The sequence below is a fragment of the Molossus molossus genome, unplaced genomic scaffold (genome assembly GCF_014108415.1).
Source record: "Molossus molossus isolate mMolMol1 unplaced genomic scaffold, mMolMol1.p scaffold_m16_p_9, whole genome shotgun sequence".
Taxonomy (NCBI): Eukaryota; Metazoa; Chordata; class Mammalia; order Chiroptera; family Molossidae; genus Molossus; species Molossus molossus.
Genome location: NW_023425403.1, coordinates 50,183,655 through 50,199,950, shown reverse-complemented (window position 1 = coordinate 50,199,950; position 16,296 = coordinate 50,183,655). Strand labels below are relative to the sequence as shown.

The 16,296-nt window shown below is 50.4% G+C and overlaps 1 protein-coding gene across 1 annotated transcript; it reads right to left on the bottom strand.

Moving 5' to 3' along the window:
- Positions 1–2,775: 2,775 nt before the first annotated feature.
- ZIC2 (Zic family member 2) lies at positions 2,776–7,727 on the bottom strand. Its single transcript, XM_036250070.1, has 3 exons — positions 6,354–7,727; positions 4,420–4,583; positions 2,776–4,201 (listed from the first exon to the last, which is right to left on the bottom strand). Exons 1-3 carry the CDS (start codon positions 7,423–7,425, stop codon positions 3,842–3,844), a joined length of 1,596 nt encoding a protein of 531 aa, XP_036105963.1. The 5' UTR covers positions 7,426–7,727; the 3' UTR covers positions 2,776–3,841.
- Between the last annotated feature and the right edge of the window lie 8,569 nt (positions 7,728–16,296).

The window sequence follows — 16,296 nt, the reverse complement described above, 5'->3', positions numbered from 1 at the left end:
CTACTGGAGACTGAAAACATCCGTCTGAAAAAGAGACAAAGGGGCCCGGGGGTGGGGAGTAGGAGGAAGAGAGATGGTACCAACAGAAAGGAAAGGGGCCAGGACAGCGTGGGACGTGCTGTGCTGGGCCTGGGACCTGTTTCCTTTACTCGCGTCCCTAGCAGCCCGCCCTTGCTCGCTCCGGGAGCAGAACCGACCCGGCCTCTGTTCTAGGAGTGACCTCTTCCCTGCCCGGGACTTCGGGGGACATCAGTGAACCAGGAGAAGGTGATACCGATGCCAGTTATCATTGTAGTCATTAATAATGCAGTGAGGATCACGATAATTAATAATAATAATGATGGGCCTCCCAAGGGGGCTCCAGATGCCTCTGGATAAAGCGACTCTCGCGTTGAGGGCAGTTATTCGGTGGCGGATGGAGCGGAGTATGAAGGGAGAGAGCGTGGGCGCTCTAAAGTTCAAGTTGACGGCGGTGACAGGCAGAAACCGTCCTCCGGCTGCCGCAGTTTGGTCTCCCAGCGAGCAGCGAACCATAGCGCAGCTCTGGTTCCCCAAGGGAGGCGAAGAGCAGCTTCAGTTTGTTTCTGAAGTCAAGGCAAGGGCAGGTTAGAATTTAGGCGGGGAGGTTGGGGTGGGGGTGGGGGAACGGAACGCGTGCCCAGGCGTCTTATTGCGGTGCAGGTCCTTGGGCCGCCAGCACCTGCGCGCGTTCGAAGTTGAACAATTATGACATCTTTGGTACTTTTACACCTTTGTCACCCCCTCCGCATCCTGTCTTCAGGATTCGAGGGCCCTAGAGAAAGGCGGAGGTTGGGACACAACGTCGGGTCCGTGACTTGTATGGACAAAGCAGTGGGACTCAGGGGCCGGAGAACTGGGAGCCATTTTGCGGGAAAGCTACTCCCATCTGTTCCCCACACCCTTGAGTGGTCTAGGAGACTGCTCCCAGGCTGTAATCTTCCTTCTCACGCCATGCCTCTTCCCATTTTTATGTCATGCAGATAACTAGGATAGCGCTGGGGGAGAGCTAAGGGGTCCGCCAGTAGCTCTCCGACGTTCAGATCTGGAAAGCGATTCAGCCAAGGCTGTGAGATTCTCCTCCTCTTCTTGCTGTTTTCCTTCTTCCCCCAAATGAGAAGCAAAGCCCTAAGGCTTTGAGTTGATACTAAAGTCCCCCTTCCCCCATGTCATGTTTCTTAGATTTGGAAGGTGTCTAAAAGCCAATAATTTACACACACACACACAGTTTAAAACATTTAGATAATCTCATTCTTGCACAAGTTCTGACAAATTTTTTATCTGATTCCTTCACCCGCTCCCCAGGGGCATGGGGGGGGGGAGGCGCGTTGGAAAACCCTAAAGGATTTTCCTCACAGCTTATGTGTTCAGTGAAATATCCCAAAGATCAGTAACATATGCCAATTATTTTAATAATTTTCTTTAATATTATTAGGGGTTATAAATTTGATTTTAATAGGATTGATTGCTTCAGGAATTGGTGCTTGGGCAGTTCACAGGCCTGCTGGGGAGGGCGTCCAGCATCTATCACCTTCTGGGACACACACACACACACACACACACACACACACATACACTAACAGCCCCCAGGCTGGATTCTTTCCCTCCCCATTGAATAGGTGTCATGGCCTCCAAGAGGTCAGGGTTGTCTTTCTCTCCTCAAGGGCCGTCTGGCCTAGCCTGCCTGGCCCTGCGGCTCAGTCAAGGGCCTGAAGGGGAGAGATTGTGGTCTCTGCAGCAGCCACCTGACCAGCAGAGCTGAGCGTGCTGGGCAGTCCTATGGAGGTGTCACTGCCGCTCCCCAAATCTTTCACCACTGGGTGTGGGGTTGTGACTCGGAACTGCCAGGGCCTCTTGGAGATACAGGGATACTAAGGAAGATTATGTCTTGATGGCTTAGGGATTTAAAAATAATTTTCCCCATTCCTACCCTTCAATTATTAAAATTGCCTTCTTCCTTGGAAGGCCTGGTTTGGAAATTCTCTAGCTACACTCTTGCAGAGGGGAGTGAGGCTGCAAACAGAGAAAGCTAGTGCTCAGAGCGCTGCCTCACTTCCACCTGGTTATTTAATTGTATTGTTTCACTGAATTCTTGAGGTTCTCTTTAATTTTGCCATGTTTGTTGTTTTGTAAATTGAAATGTAGTCAATTTATCACCATCTTCTCCTGAACATTCCGCTTATTGGTGTGCAATGGTTCAGATAAGTAGGATTTCTTGAGAAAGCTGTTAAAATTTTCAAAAAAACAAACAAAATCTTTTGGTAGAAATGGCCCCTTAAACTGTAATCATTGGGCCAAGTTAAAAAAAAACAACAAAGTACTCAGCTCAGTTTTAAATATGCAATTAAAAATAACTGTACCTCAGCTTTTCAAAGGTAGAGGAAAGGGGGCAGGGATGAGGGAAAACAAAGAATAAGGAAATATTTAGTGCTCTTAAATCAGCCCAAATAGCTGAAAGAAAGGCATTCCCTCAGATAATGGAGCCATTAGAAACTGTGAAGGTTCCTGCCACCCTTCCTCACAAGGGCTTTCCAAAAATGTAATTCACTGTCAGCTATGAAACAAAGGACATAGAAAAGAATTTTGAGACTTTCTGCCAAAGGGGCAGTTTCTATGCATGCATACACCTTCCTCCCCAAAACTTGAGGTGGTGCCTCCCTTCACTGAGGCAGCTGATCCATACCCATGTGAACCCTCAGCTGCCTGTTCCCATTTTCTTCAATAACTTTGCTAGAAAAAAAAAAAATAGCATGTTCATGCAGTTTCAACACATTTTATTATATTTCTGTATGCATTACTTTCAAAACATATCACAAGAAATGATCAAACCACTTAAAACCTTCAAATAAAAAATCTGAAACAGTTTATGCCCACAATTGTACATATTTATAGTTAAGAAACATTCTTTATAAATATTGTTTCCTCTGTAGCAAGTTAATACCATAATTTAATTACAAATGGATAAATATGGTAACGGGTATTTACAGAAGGGTGTTATTAAGGAAAAAGCTAACGGCACGACGTTTATTCCCCACCCCCACCCCCACAATCTTTCATACAGGAACTAACAAATTGAACTTGCAAAAGCACTGAAACATCACATGTAAACCCAGCTAACAGAAAAATACATTCACAAGCGTTGGTGGTGGTGGTGTGTATGTGTGTGCTGTGGATCAGTATGTTGAAGAAACAGAAGGGAGACTTTGGCACGGCTCGTTTTTTTCCAGTCTATAGTTGCATGAAGTTTACAATCAAGTTGCCTCATAAAAGGAACACAATATTTAATACCACAATACAAAATAAACCATTTTCTTCCACATTACTTAAAAAGAAACCGAATAAACTAAAAAGAGAAAAGAAAAAGCCCATCACTTTGGGGAAGGAAAGAAAAGGCAGGGAGGAACGCAATCCAGAGCGTTACAAATGGACAAACTTCTATACACCAAGAAGCCATTAAAACCACCTCGGAGAAGGAAGGAGTCCGCTATGTACACAGTTTGCCAGAAGACTGGGAACAGGGTGAGATGGAAATCGGGTATGGGGTAAGGAAAGAAGGGTTTGGTACAATATTTTTATGGGTTTTTATTTTTTAATTTTTTATTCCTTATTTTATATTTTCAGCTTCAGAGACTCCATTAAGGGTATTTTTGCTTTCCATGCCTGAATTTTTTTAAAAAAACTTTTAAAAATCCTTCTGCTGGTAAAATCATTTTCATCATAAAAATCAGATTAATAATTTTAACGACACAATCACAGGATGCCCTCTGTGCCAGAGGGCTGCTGCGCCACGGTGCAGAGGGAGAGGGAGAGAGGCCGGGGCCCCTCACACGTACCATTCATTGAAGTTGGAGGAGAGGCCACTGTGGCTCCCAGCTGTCCCGCTGCCTCCGCCAGAGCTGCCGCCTCCCCCACCTCCCGCCCCGCCGCCGCCGCCGCCCCCGCTGCTGCCTCCGCTAGAGCCGCCGCCTGCGCCACCGCTGCCTGAGCCTCCGCTCCGATGCACCGCGGACACCGCTGCCGCCGCCGCTGCCGCCGCCGCCGCAGCTGCAGCCGCCGCGGGCGAGAGGTTGGAGCTGCTCTGGGGCTCGGCACTGGGGGACACCAGCCCCGGGGGCGTGGAAGACTCATAGCCCGAACTGGCGGCTGGGGAGGACTCAGAGCCCTGCGGAGAGGACTCATGGACCTGCAAGACAAAAGCCGGGAGGGGAGACCAAAGGGGACTGGGTGTGAGTGCAGCTGCTGTGGGGCCAGGCCCCCGGGGGATCACCCCCAGAAATAACCCCTGCCGCCCTGGCCCGGGGAAACCCATGCCTTCCTAGGCCGGCTGAGGTTGTTCAAGCTGGTTGTGAGCCAGCAACGAAGGCGGCCGCTTTGCCCTTCTCCAGGCTTCCCCGGTGGTACCTTCATGTGTTTCCTCAGAGAGCTGGGATGCGTGTAGGACTTGTCGCACATCTTGCACAGATAGGGCTTATCGGAGGTGTGGACATGCATGTGCTTCTTCCTGTCACTGCTGTTGGCGAAGCGCCGGTCGCAGCCCTCAAACTCACACTGGAACGGCTTCTCCCCTGTGGAAGGCAAACATGGGCACTAGCTGTGGACACCCAGACCCCCTGGGGAACTCCCACCCACCCTGGAGGAGGCAAGGCCTCTGGGAAGAGGAAAGAAGAGTGAGAAGGGCCTGGGTCCCTTAAACAGATGGGTCCCCTCTGTGGCAAAACTAAGATGAAATTAACCCTTCCCACCTGACAGTCCTGCTCATTTATTCCATATTTTACTTTCTTCCAGACTGATGCCCATTTCCTTACATTTTAAATTTGGGGTAGCACCGGACCCTGCCCGCCTTTTAATAGAGCTTCTTGGATTTGTAGCTTCCAATAAGTTAGTCTTGCCATGGAGAAGCTGTTATTATGACAAAATATTTAGGGACATTATGAAAATCACACAGACTGCTGGGCTGCTGTCGGTTTCTCTCTGGGGCCAGTAGGCAATTAGATTTGGAGTTGCTGTGCGTTGTTTGGGGATGGGCTGTGCATAGTGACTGAGCCAGTAATTTTCATCCAAAATTCTGCAAATTAAATGATGAACCATAATTCTATCTCACTTCGTTTTTTAAAATAAGTGGGAAAAGGTAAATATTAGAGATAAGGCTGCATCTACCAGAGATTGCAGAGGCACAGGCTAGGCAGTGGGGGTGGGGGCATTAGCAAAAGCTTTCAAAATCTTCCTGTTAATTTTCTGGCGGCCCCTGCATCCTGTTGCCAGAATTCCAAACGCTTGGAGTCATTTAGAGGTGTGAGAACTAACATTGTTCCACTTGGAAAGGGGACCATTTAACGTTAAATTCCATTAGCACCTAAATTGTTTTTTAAAGACATCCGCTCAGACATAGGACTAGAAAGCAAGCATTTCATGCAAATAAATTTCTCAAATTTTAAACCTTGTTAAAAGCTTGTCTCGCACCTCGCCTCCCTCCCTTCCCGGAAGAGAACAATAGGCCGCTGGCGCATCCCCACTTCGGAGTAAATATTGACGGGGGAAGTTGCTAAAACATTTGGCTTTCTTTTAGGAAATCGTCTGGCACGATTTTGGCTGGGACCTGGTCATAGATGAATAATCTATGAGGCGAGAGGCGCGTTCTTTTGCGGCTCTCTTGTCACGCGATTGCTCCTCCGGGCCGCGCTGCCCCGGGCGCTGGCTGACTAGGTTGTTACTCCAAGTTTGGAATAGCAAACGCTCTGGTACCCAATTAGAGAATTTCCCAAACTACTGCGATCCCACCGTAAAGCCCCGAGACCAACACCGAGGTGGGCTTTAAAAATGAGAAATGCTTTACCGCTTCGGCTCACATCAGACTCATTTAATGGGAAACAGTCCTGGGAGGGCGTTTGGACCCCGAGTAAAATATGTGGGAAAACACATAAGCCACTCAAACACAGACACACCCGAAGCAGAAAAGCACATTCAGACAAGCTGGCAAATTCTCTCTAGGCTCCATTCCCAGGCACAGAGTTGGACAGCAGTTTTATCCTGTGCGCTGTTTAGAACGGAAATTATTAACCGGGCTGAGCAATTATGAACCGGGTGAAGCAATTGCATCACTCAAAGCATACATTTGATGTTACACTAGTTATTTAAAACTCATTTTCCACACATGGAAAAACCCAGCCCAGTAATATTCTTTTCATTTTCCAACAAAAATAAGCCAATGCCTCTCTCGAATACACAAAAACATCTCCCGTCCCAGGGTAAGGGCTGGCGGTTGGTGCGTTTCTCTCAGCAAACAACCACAGCCTCTCTCCACTCCACGTCCCGTCCCTGTTCCAGCCCGCGGTTACCTGTGTGGGTCCTTTTGTGGATTTTGAGGTTTTCGGAGCGCGCGAAGACCTTGCCGCATCCTGGGAAAGGGCAGGGGAAGGGTTTCTCGCCGGTGTGCACGCGGATGTGGTTGACCAGTTTGTATTTAGCCTTGAAGGGTTTGCCCTCGCGAGGACACTCTTCCCAGAAGCAGACATGGTTGCTCTGCTCCGGGCCACCGACGTGCTCCACCGAGACGTGGGTCACCAGCTCGTGCATGGTACTGAAAGTTTTGTTGCAGCTCTTCTTGGGATTGCTCAGCTGCTCGGGGTCGATCCACTTGCAGATGAGTTCCTGTTTGATGCACTGCTGCCGCATGTAGCGGAAAAAGGCACCAGGGTGATGGTGGTGGTGGTGATGGTGGGCCGCGGCCGCTGCCATGTTCATACCCATGTTCATATTCATGGGACCATACTGGTTGTGGAGCTGTGCCGCCGAGTAGGGGTCGGTCCGCGGGCTGGCCACCTGGCGGTATTGCTCTGATCGCCCGAACACTTCGCCGGGCAGCCCGAGGCGCATCTGCCCGTTGAGCACATTCTGTGAACCGTGCGGCCCGTGCTGCTCAGGGAGGCCGGGGAAGAGGAGGTGGCCCTGCGCGTCTGAGTGCGCGTGATGCAGGCCGCCAGCTCCTGGCCCGAACAGCCCGTGCTGCCCGCCGCCCGGTGCCGAGTCCCCGAAGCCGCGGCTGCGAAACAGAAAGTCCCGGGTGGAGTTGAAAGGCGGCCCAGAGTAGGAGCCGACGTGCGCGGCGTGGGGCCCGAGGGCCGCGGCAGCCGCCGCGGCCGCAGCGGAGCCGGGGTAGGCGCCGGGGCCCTGCGACGTAAACGCCGAGCTCTGTCCCGGGGACAGCTCGTGGGCACCTGGGTTGAGTTTGAAGGCGCCCATGTGCGCGGCTGCCGAGTCTACGAAGCCGTTCTGTGCCGCCGCCAGGCTCAGTTCGCGGTCCTGCATTTCTGCAGCCGCCGCCGCCGCCGCAGCGGCCGAGTGGTGATGGTGGCGCGCGAAGCTGCCCACCCCGATGGCCGGGAACTGCGGCCCCGCGTCCAGGAGCATGGCCAGCGCGCCCGCCCGCCCCGCCGGCCCTGGCGAGACCCTCGCCTTCTAGGCTCCCACTACTACTCCTCGCGCACTGAGTCCAGTGGCCGCCCGGCTCCTAGCGCAGGCGGCGGTGGTGGTGGTGGCGGCGGCTTCAACCCCGGGAGCCGCGCTCCTGCTCCCACCGCCGCCGCCGCCGCCGCCTGGATCTGCTTCGGGCGGCCGGGAGCCGAGCGAAAGCGCGGAGAGGAAGAGGAGGAGGAGGAGGCGGCCGCAGAGGAGGCGCGGGAGGAGGAGGAGGTGGAGGAGGAGAAGTGTCCAAAGCCAGGCGGAGAACCAAAGTGTATTAAAGGAGCTGCGGCGGGGGCGGGCGGGCAGGGCAGCGGAGGGCGGGCGGGAGGAGGGAGCAGTGGGGAGGTGCGGGGAGCTGAGCGGAGAGGGGGGCCGAAGGGGGACGAGCGCAGCGCCGCGGCCCCCACCCCTGCGCGCACCCGCGCGCGCACGCACACACTCACTCTCGCACGCCGTGCGGAACCCCCGGCGGGGCAACGCCAAGAGGCACCCGCAAAAATCACAGTAGCGGCGGGGCCACGGGGCCCGAGAGCGGCCGCCTTGCGCAGGCCAGGCAGACCAGCGAGGAGTGGACGCAGGCGAGTTCCGTGGTAGGCGCCCGGGCCGGGCGCGCCCGCAGCTCCACCTGACCGCCGCCGGGAAGCTGGGGCCGCGGGCGGAGGCCAGGCACCTTCTCCGCGGCGCGCTTAGTCCGCCGCTTCCTCCTGCGCGCGGCCGGTATTGTTCGGCGCCGCGACCGCAGTGTTTAGCCCTCCTCGTCCTCCGCGCTTAGCATTGGCTGCGCCTGGCGTAGTAAACTTGCAGCAGCCTCGAATTCCCCCAGATGAAGGAAGCTGCTGCGCGGCTCCCTCTTTCTTTAAGTTGTTCGGGAGGAGGGGAGGGGGAGGAGAGAAGAAGGGGGCTGTGGGAGGGGAGAAGGCAAGCAGAGGGAGGGGAGGAGGGGGAGTCTGGGCTGTAAAACGATAACAATAAAAAAAAAAAAAAAAAAAAAGTGATCGCTAGCTCGCTTGCCGTCTTTCTCCAGTCGTCCTGGGGCGCTGGACACGAAGCTGACGGCCGCACCGCGAAGAGGGAGCGGAATCCGTGGCCCAAACAAATGTGAAGAGGCCAAAGCAGGTTCCCCTCTTTTAGCTGAGGTGGGGGTCCGTTCGCCACCTCCTCCGCCTGTTTATTTCAGTGGGCGCCACCGACGCCAAAGCCTTTTATTTTTTTTTATTTTTTGTCTCCTCCTTTTCCTCTCCCCTCCTTCCTTGCCCTCTCATCTCCCACCCCGACCTCCCTCCCACCAGCTCCAGGCCGGGCCTCCAGGTCACACCGCCCCTTTAACTGCGGCTCCCGCCCCGCCTGTCCTCCCGGCACCGCTATTGGCTGCCGCGTCCCCGTCAATCCTGCGCCCCCGCCCCGCGGCGGGCCCATTGCTCCTCCCTCAAGCCACCGAAGCTCCCTGCTGTTCCCGCCGCGGCGGATTGTAGCAGCCGCCCGGGCCTGTAAGCCTCCCGCTCTTAGCCAATGCTCTCGGCGCTGCGGCTCCAGTCTCAGCCGGCCGCGGCGCTCCCCAGAGCCTGGCGGCCGATATAGCGCGTGGCCGGGCCGGGAGGGGACAACACCCTGCGCTCGCGCCCTTCCGCCCAGGCCTCCGACTTCCCCGCGGACCCGAGCCTCCACTGGCGGGCAGTGAAAGCCGGTATTCCTGGCAGCTCGAGAACGTGGCTACACCGGGCCGCGGGGTTGGAGGCCCAAAGCGCCAGGACACTACAGGCCCCGGGCCCCGCCGGGGGCAGATACCTTAATCGGTTGGCACTCTCCCAATTTCTCTTCTCCCCATTTTGTAAACTTGCTCAGTGGTCTTGAAAACACAGGTGCAGGATGATGGGCCTAGATAAAGCCAGACATGCCCCTTCCTCCCACTCTGGACAGTCACCCAGACACCGCCCCCCTTCTGGGCCGTGGCCCCCACCCTCTGCTCCGCTCCCCCCACCGCCTGCGTCCTGCTCCGATTACAGCAGTAAACACTGGGCAGCGGCCCCCTCGAGGGAGGGGGTTGTTTGGATATTGTTTAAAGACAGTGTCACCCTCGGAGTAGATGCCCAGAAGCCCAGGCCGCTGCCACGGTGGGGTGGGAAGTGTGGGGATGCCCGAGGCCCAAGGCCAAACAAGGCTTATACTGGAGTTTAGCCTCGGGTCAGGCTCAGAGCTTCCGGAGAAGAAATCTCCAGACTGGTAGGGCTTCTAGAAGATATTTGTCACTCCTCCAGGAGTGGGGATCCCTCCCCACGGTGGCGAGACCGCAAGGTTCCTCCCTATGCGGCGCAGGACCTGGCCTTCGGCCCCGGGGCTCTGGCTGACCCCCGGGCCCCTAGTTGGCCACTGCAGACATTTCCTGTCCCGCTGCGGAAAGCTTGCGCTTCCGAGGTAACTGGAAAGGGGACGGCGGACCCGGAGGCTGCGAAGGTGTGAATGCAAGGTTTGAAGAGAACTGTTTTTATTTACAAATTTCTGGGAGTTGAAATAAAATTCAGATAAGAGAAAATAATCAACATGCATTTCAAATTTTCATGTTGAAATGAAATTGACGAAAACGCGAAAGACCACTCTAGCTCGCTATTGCTAGCAGAACCTGGGGTCTCTAGCGCCACTAGCAGCCTCTCCCGACTTGAGCCGCTCTCAAGGGCGAAGCTGGCCGCAGCCCCTGGCATAAGGGGCCCTGTGCTCTCCCGCCGTTCCCCACCCCCACTCTCACCATGGGGTGGAGTAGTAAGAAGGGAGGCCAGAGCATCTAGTCTGAAAGCGCAGGAGTTTGCCTGATAGCTGGAGATTCTCGCCTTCTCGAAAAGGCGGAAATGTTCCTCTTTTCCACACACCACTCTGTATAGAGAGATAGGGGCAGGCAAATGCCAAACTGCTCCCCTAAGCAGAGAGGGACGTGAGATTGAGACAGAGAGAAAGAAAAATCTCCAGTCAGAAAAGCTGTCCTGCTACACGAAGTCAAAAAGTGCACACAGCCTTTTACACTTGTCTACTTTATATGGGGTGGGGGAGAGAATTGAAAAAGCTTACTCCAAAAATATTGCCAAAAGAAAACATTTTCTTAGAGGTTGGTCGTGAGAATAGCAGCTTTGCACATCCAAACCTCCACTTCCCTTCCTTCTTTCAAGCCATCAGACTTCCTCCTTTCCCACTTTCTCGCCCCCTCCCCACTCCTCTGTCCCTCTTTTCCTCGCCCCATTCTCTCCTTTCGTTTTGATTCTTCTTTTGCAGCGCCCGCGTTTCGGGCAGGCGCGGTTGGGCGCTCGTTCATGCTGGATTCCGGGGGCCGCGCTCGGCGGGGTAGTGGGGCAGACGCCTTAATTCCCGCTGGAGATCCTGCAGGCTGGGCCCTCCTGGCTATTCTTTCTCCGCTCCAGTTCTCCTCTCTCTGCAGGACATAGAGGAGCTGAGCCAAGTTCAAAGTCACGTCGCCGTCCCCTCTTAGAAGTGCTTTATTTCTCTACAAACCGCAAAGCCCTTTCCCTCATGACACAGTATTTCTTTTCTTTTTTCTTTCCTTTTCTTCTCTCTCTCTCTCTCTCTCTCTCTCTCTCTCTCTCTCTCTCAGGAAAGGGAAGAGAGAGCGCGCACAAGAAAGCAGGGGCGGGGGGCGGGGAGGACCCTGCAAAGGCTTTTCAGTCTTTGCCTCAAAAGTGGATTTGGGTTCCTTGGCCGAAGGGGAAAAAACGGCCAAGCTGCGTTCTGCACTGTGTGAGTGATTTCAGTTTTTCAACAGGTTTCTGGAAGGGCCAGCTGTGGCGGTGTTAGATCTGCGGGACTCAAAACTGTCTCTATCGGGTAAACATGTCCCCTTTTTATAAATGTTCCAAAATTGTTCTTTGGAGATCTCACAGAGTCTGTGCCAAGCTGACGATAGTGGGGGTTTTGCTGTTCTTTGGATAACCCTGCATGGCTGGCCCCTGGGCGCCCAGGTTGGCAAGTGGAGGGAATGGCAGTGCCACAGAATTCTGGTTGTCTTCAAAAATCAGAAAATCCCATCAAACACCGGGCACTCATTCACAGAGCACCTCATTGCGGTTGTGGGCCTCTGTGAATGATTGAGTTTTTTGGTACTATGATGAGTGTTTTGTGCATACATACATAAAAGCAATATATATCTACACACAACATGCACACACACACACAAAGGTATATCTTGCTGGCCAGAAGAAAGCAAAAACAAGCCAACAAAACCAGCCTTTAAGTTGGAAAGCAGAAACACTCGATGTCTATATCATTCAAACTTTTAATTGTCCTCTTAAGGAAAGGGATGCATACAGGGAAAGAGATGGGAGAAACAAATGTGGAATCAACTGTCTATATACACCAGACTGGGGGAGAAAGAAAAAAAAAAGATTTTAGCACCATCCTCTTGTATCACAGACTCATAAATTCAACAAGATCATCAACAGGATATTAAGTTGCAGGTCACCTTTGATTCAGCCCTCTCAGCCACTCCTGGGCTGGGTGACCCCTGACCCATGAAGGACCACATGTGTGGTGGGAGAGCCCCCTCTGTAAAACCCACATTGAACAAAAGTTCTTTGTCAGGACTTTTAGAGAAGTCTAATATAAAAGAAAGGGAAATCGTGAAAATCTCAGCCAATGTTGTAACTTTTAAATGCCATTTTTAAGAAGAGGGTGGTTGAGTGGAGGTGGGGAGGTATCATAGGATAAGGCCCTCTCCTGTCTGCTAAAAGAACTTCTCTTCTTCCTACAGTTAAAGTTTACTATTCTGTAACTGGGCTTATAAAAAGTCTCTATATAAAATACATGCTTACCAGCAGTTTAGTGATAGGGATGCAAATGTTTGCAGATTTGTCATTAGGGACTCAGAAAAAAATAGACACCAACATTTCTATGTGACAGTGGTTGTGGTTTTGCAAAAGGAAGAAAACCGATTGTCCTTACTCTATCTCCTCTTTCCTTATGGGAGTATTTCTACGGCTGCAAAAGAAAACAAAAACAAACCTAAAAACAGAAGGCATTAGCTTACATGAATGTGTTTAATTATTTTGAGGACCGTTATCCTTTGGGCTCCTAGGCAAACTACATCCAGGGAGGTTGAATACCAGTGACAGGCAAGCAGCTTTCCAATAAACTGCAGTATCATTGCGATAGACTTTGTAATACAATTTATGCTGTCATTCATAAATAACAATGCCATATGTCAACCATATTGCTTACACAAGTAAATCCGTCAACATGTCACTATTTGATTTATCTCAACAGCTTCCTCAAATATTGAAGTATAGATATTGGAAAGGGTGTGAAGTGTGTGTGTGGGGAAACTACCCACAAAATTTTAGATTAAAAAACAAAACAGAACACCACATCACCTCTCCTCCTCTTTTATCCCCCATCCAAAAACATCTCTTAGAATAAAGAATAAAGAGGAGAGGAACATATTTCTAAGCCAATATAAATAATATTGAGTGGGTTATATGAACCGTGAACACATACAAGAGTTTTGTGGTTCCTGTTTTGACCTTATAAGCATATTTTAAAACACAACAATTAGGCATTTCCCAAGATTTACCTATCCTAATGGTAAATGTGGGTCAAAGGCCATTCTCCAACTACCCCCATCTCTGAGGATAAAAATGATTGATAACCAAATGAGAATATTTGACGACAGGCCAATTTTACTCCGTTTACTTTTTTAATAGTGGGGAAGTAAAAAGCCATAATTTTCAAGGGCCTTTAACCACTAAAGTAGGTGGACTTGGGGTGTGCCCAATTCGTTACTATCCAATACAAACGAACAAATCCCAAACCCAAGGAACCCAACATTTCAATCACAGCTACACAGTTCCAATCTTCTGCTTAAAAAAATAAAATAAAATAAAAAATTCCTCGTTAAGTCCATGTAAAAGTGATAGGGATCATAAACTTTAGCAAAAAAACACGGTGTTTTTTGTTTGTTTGTTTGTCATTCTTAGCTCCACAAGTATCCGTGAAGCCTGAGGATTCAGCGCGAGCTCAGAAAGGAGGAAAAGAGAGGCAACACTCAGAGGCGCTCAGAGGGCGGCGGCGCTTCAGAGCACTCAAGCCCGCTGGCCGGGTCTCGGTTCCCACCGAATCAGAACGTTAGTGGTGAGGGCGGGAGGGTAGAGATTTGGTCCCTGCTGAGTGCAGGTGGGGCAGGAAGCGGGAACTTCACATCCTTGATGCCTAGCGAGCCTGATTTGGGAAAAGCCCTTGAACCCAAAGTCTTTATCACTTCCGGCCGACAAAGCTCAATAAAATGCAGCTTTGTGGGCCTCTTTGCCCACTTCACCTCGGCTTAAAGACTTCTCAAGTGTATCCCCCGTTTTCTCAATGTCTGCTAGTAACTCTCCTCCTCCCAGTTGGGCACCCACTGCCGCCCTTCGGCTGCGCTTCAAAGTCTTTTAATCCCTGGGGTAAGTCGGAATACCGTGGTTCGCCCTTGAACCCGCCTCTGGCGCGACCCAAATGGCACCAGGCACTCCAAATTCGCTGGGCACCCAGCCCTTCTGTAAGGGGGCTGCTCTCGCGGAAACCACTCGGGACCGACGAGCAGTAAAGCAATTGCAAGGGCAATAAAAGGCAGCTAGGTGGGTCCCCCTGCTCCTTTCTTGTCCACCCCACGTCCCCGTTTAACCCCTCCCCCACCTGCAGAAATAATCAAACAAAGGCTCAAAAGCTAGGAAATGTCCAATTCGCTTTCCTTAGAGTTTATTAATTGCCCACACCCAACGCAAGGAGACTTGGCTGTGTTCAGTGACGAACGGAGGGCACCGGGGAGCCGCAGAGCCACTTCGCGCAGCGGGAAGCCGTTAGCGCCAGTCTGGGCATCCCCAGAGACCCGGTCCTCTTGCCTCTAGGCGGCTGAGCGCCGCGTGGTTCAGAGCCAGCTCGGTGGTTTACTGTTGCCTCTGAGCCTCCTTGCGCCTTTGTTTGGGGTTCCGGGTGCAACAGTGAAGTCTGGAAATCTATCCTCCCCCAAGAGCACCTGTTGACCCCAGAAAGGGCATTTCCACGTTTTGCCGCGTTGCTGCCCCCACACAAGAACCTCCGCTGCAAAAGCACAGACAAGGGCATGCGTTTTGAGGATAGGCCCTGACTACCAGCACCACTGCGGAAATATTGGGCTAAATCCACAGGAGAACTGGCATAACGACTTCTATAACCCACCACCCCTTTTAACTAGTATTATTTTCTTCAACGCCCTGGAAATGGTTGGTGTCTATTTAGGAAGTATGACACAGTTACTGGGACCTTAGAAACTCGGGATGTTAAAGGGGTTTGATTTGGCTCTCAAATGGCTTGAAAAAGAAACAGCGCACCTGGGGTTAGGCGGGTCATCATAATAACAAAAAGCGCGTCTACAAAATAAAAAGCTCTTTTATAAAGAAAGACAATCCCGGAAATTCACTGGAAGCCTTCCTGAGGACCATCTAGCTAGGCCTATTCTCAGGTTTAATTGGCCGGGGGTTTATTGGCGCCTTATTGGTGTTGACTGAATTTTGTTCCCAGTTCTTCCTTTTAAGAATTAGCATTTCAAGTCGATTTACCTGAGTCAATTATCTTTTTAGGGTCTGGGTTTGGTCATAAATTTGCAAATATTCATTAAATGCACTGTGTAAATATCCCTCTTTCCAATCGCCACCCAAATCTCTATTATTTCCTAAGAAAGTCTTTTCTTTTTTAAGGCTTCCATAAAAAGAAATTGATCAGGGAACTATATTTGAATTAAGACATATTAAATCGATGACAGATACATATCATGCTGTGTTTAACAAGAGTTGTACAAGGAGGCGGGTTCCAGATTCAGCACGGCTCTGCTGCACCATTATTCACATTTTTACAGCCTTTCCTTCATGCCTTCACTCATTAAACCATTAAATTTCAGCAATTCAATAAAACAAAGCAGTTATAATTTTGAGGAAAAGCTATTTTGAAGGAGGTGGAGGTACTCATTTTATTACACAATAAAAATGCTCAACAGTCCATATTAAAGACTACGTTGTGGTTATTTTCTTCTTCCTTTATTCATTCTTATTGTTTTGTTTTTACTTATAACCTGCAGGACTGAACAGTAAAGCTGCCATTATGAAAGTATTGATGCTCATTGCCAAGGAATTCAAATAAAGGAAATTCACTTGAAATGTACTGAGAGAAAACTAAGACAGTAGTGACAATTCCAGATTTGATGCTTTGCCCATAAACCACCCATAGAGATGGCACAGTCCTTGCTTTACCTTTACCTGGTTGGCTTGAGGTGTTTTGAATCTTGGAAATGAAATTGTAAACAACTTGTCCTCTCCAAATACAGATGTGGAATTTGTCAGTTTATTTAAAATTTTGTTGTGTTTGCCCTCATGCCTTTCTTACTTCCCCGTATTTGAATTTCATCTAAAATTAAAGAAAAAAATTTTTGATTGTAGTATTTTCTTTGTTTAGCTGTCAGTTTTATAAGAGAAATGACATTCCCTGGGCTCATAGGGAAGTTCCCTGATAAACCCTGTTCACACCAATGTAAATTGGGCTATCAAATCAGCTCTTTTGAAAATATTTCTTACCTCTTTCCAGGACCACCTCCCAGACAATGGTTTTATACAGTTTATTTTTATGTGGACTGAAAACGAATTAAGCTGATATTTTTATTGTATCCCAAAAGAAAAAAATAATTTTAGTCTTTATCATTTTTATTTTTTACAAGTAATTTTATGAAGAGCAACAAAATCAAAAATTAAAAGCCCTGACTTTAAATTTTCAGCATCTTGGAACATCACAAAATTGTAATATGCTTTATTTTTAAAAGCT

Bases quoted from the DNA above. Each gene is read 5' to 3' on its own strand.
- ZIC2 (XM_036250070.1), bottom strand. From the start codon at position 7,425: ATGCTCCTGGACGCGGGGCCGCAGTTCCCGGCCATCGGGGTGGGCAGC. The intron at 4,584-6,353 runs GTAACCGCGGGC...TGCCTTCCACAG, and splicing joins CCACAAAAGGACCCACACAG to GGGAGAAGCCGTTCCAGTGT. The intron at 4,202-4,419 runs GTACCACCGGGG...TTTGTCTTGCAG, and splicing joins CTCTGAGGAAACACATGAAG to GTCCATGAGTCCTCTCCGCA.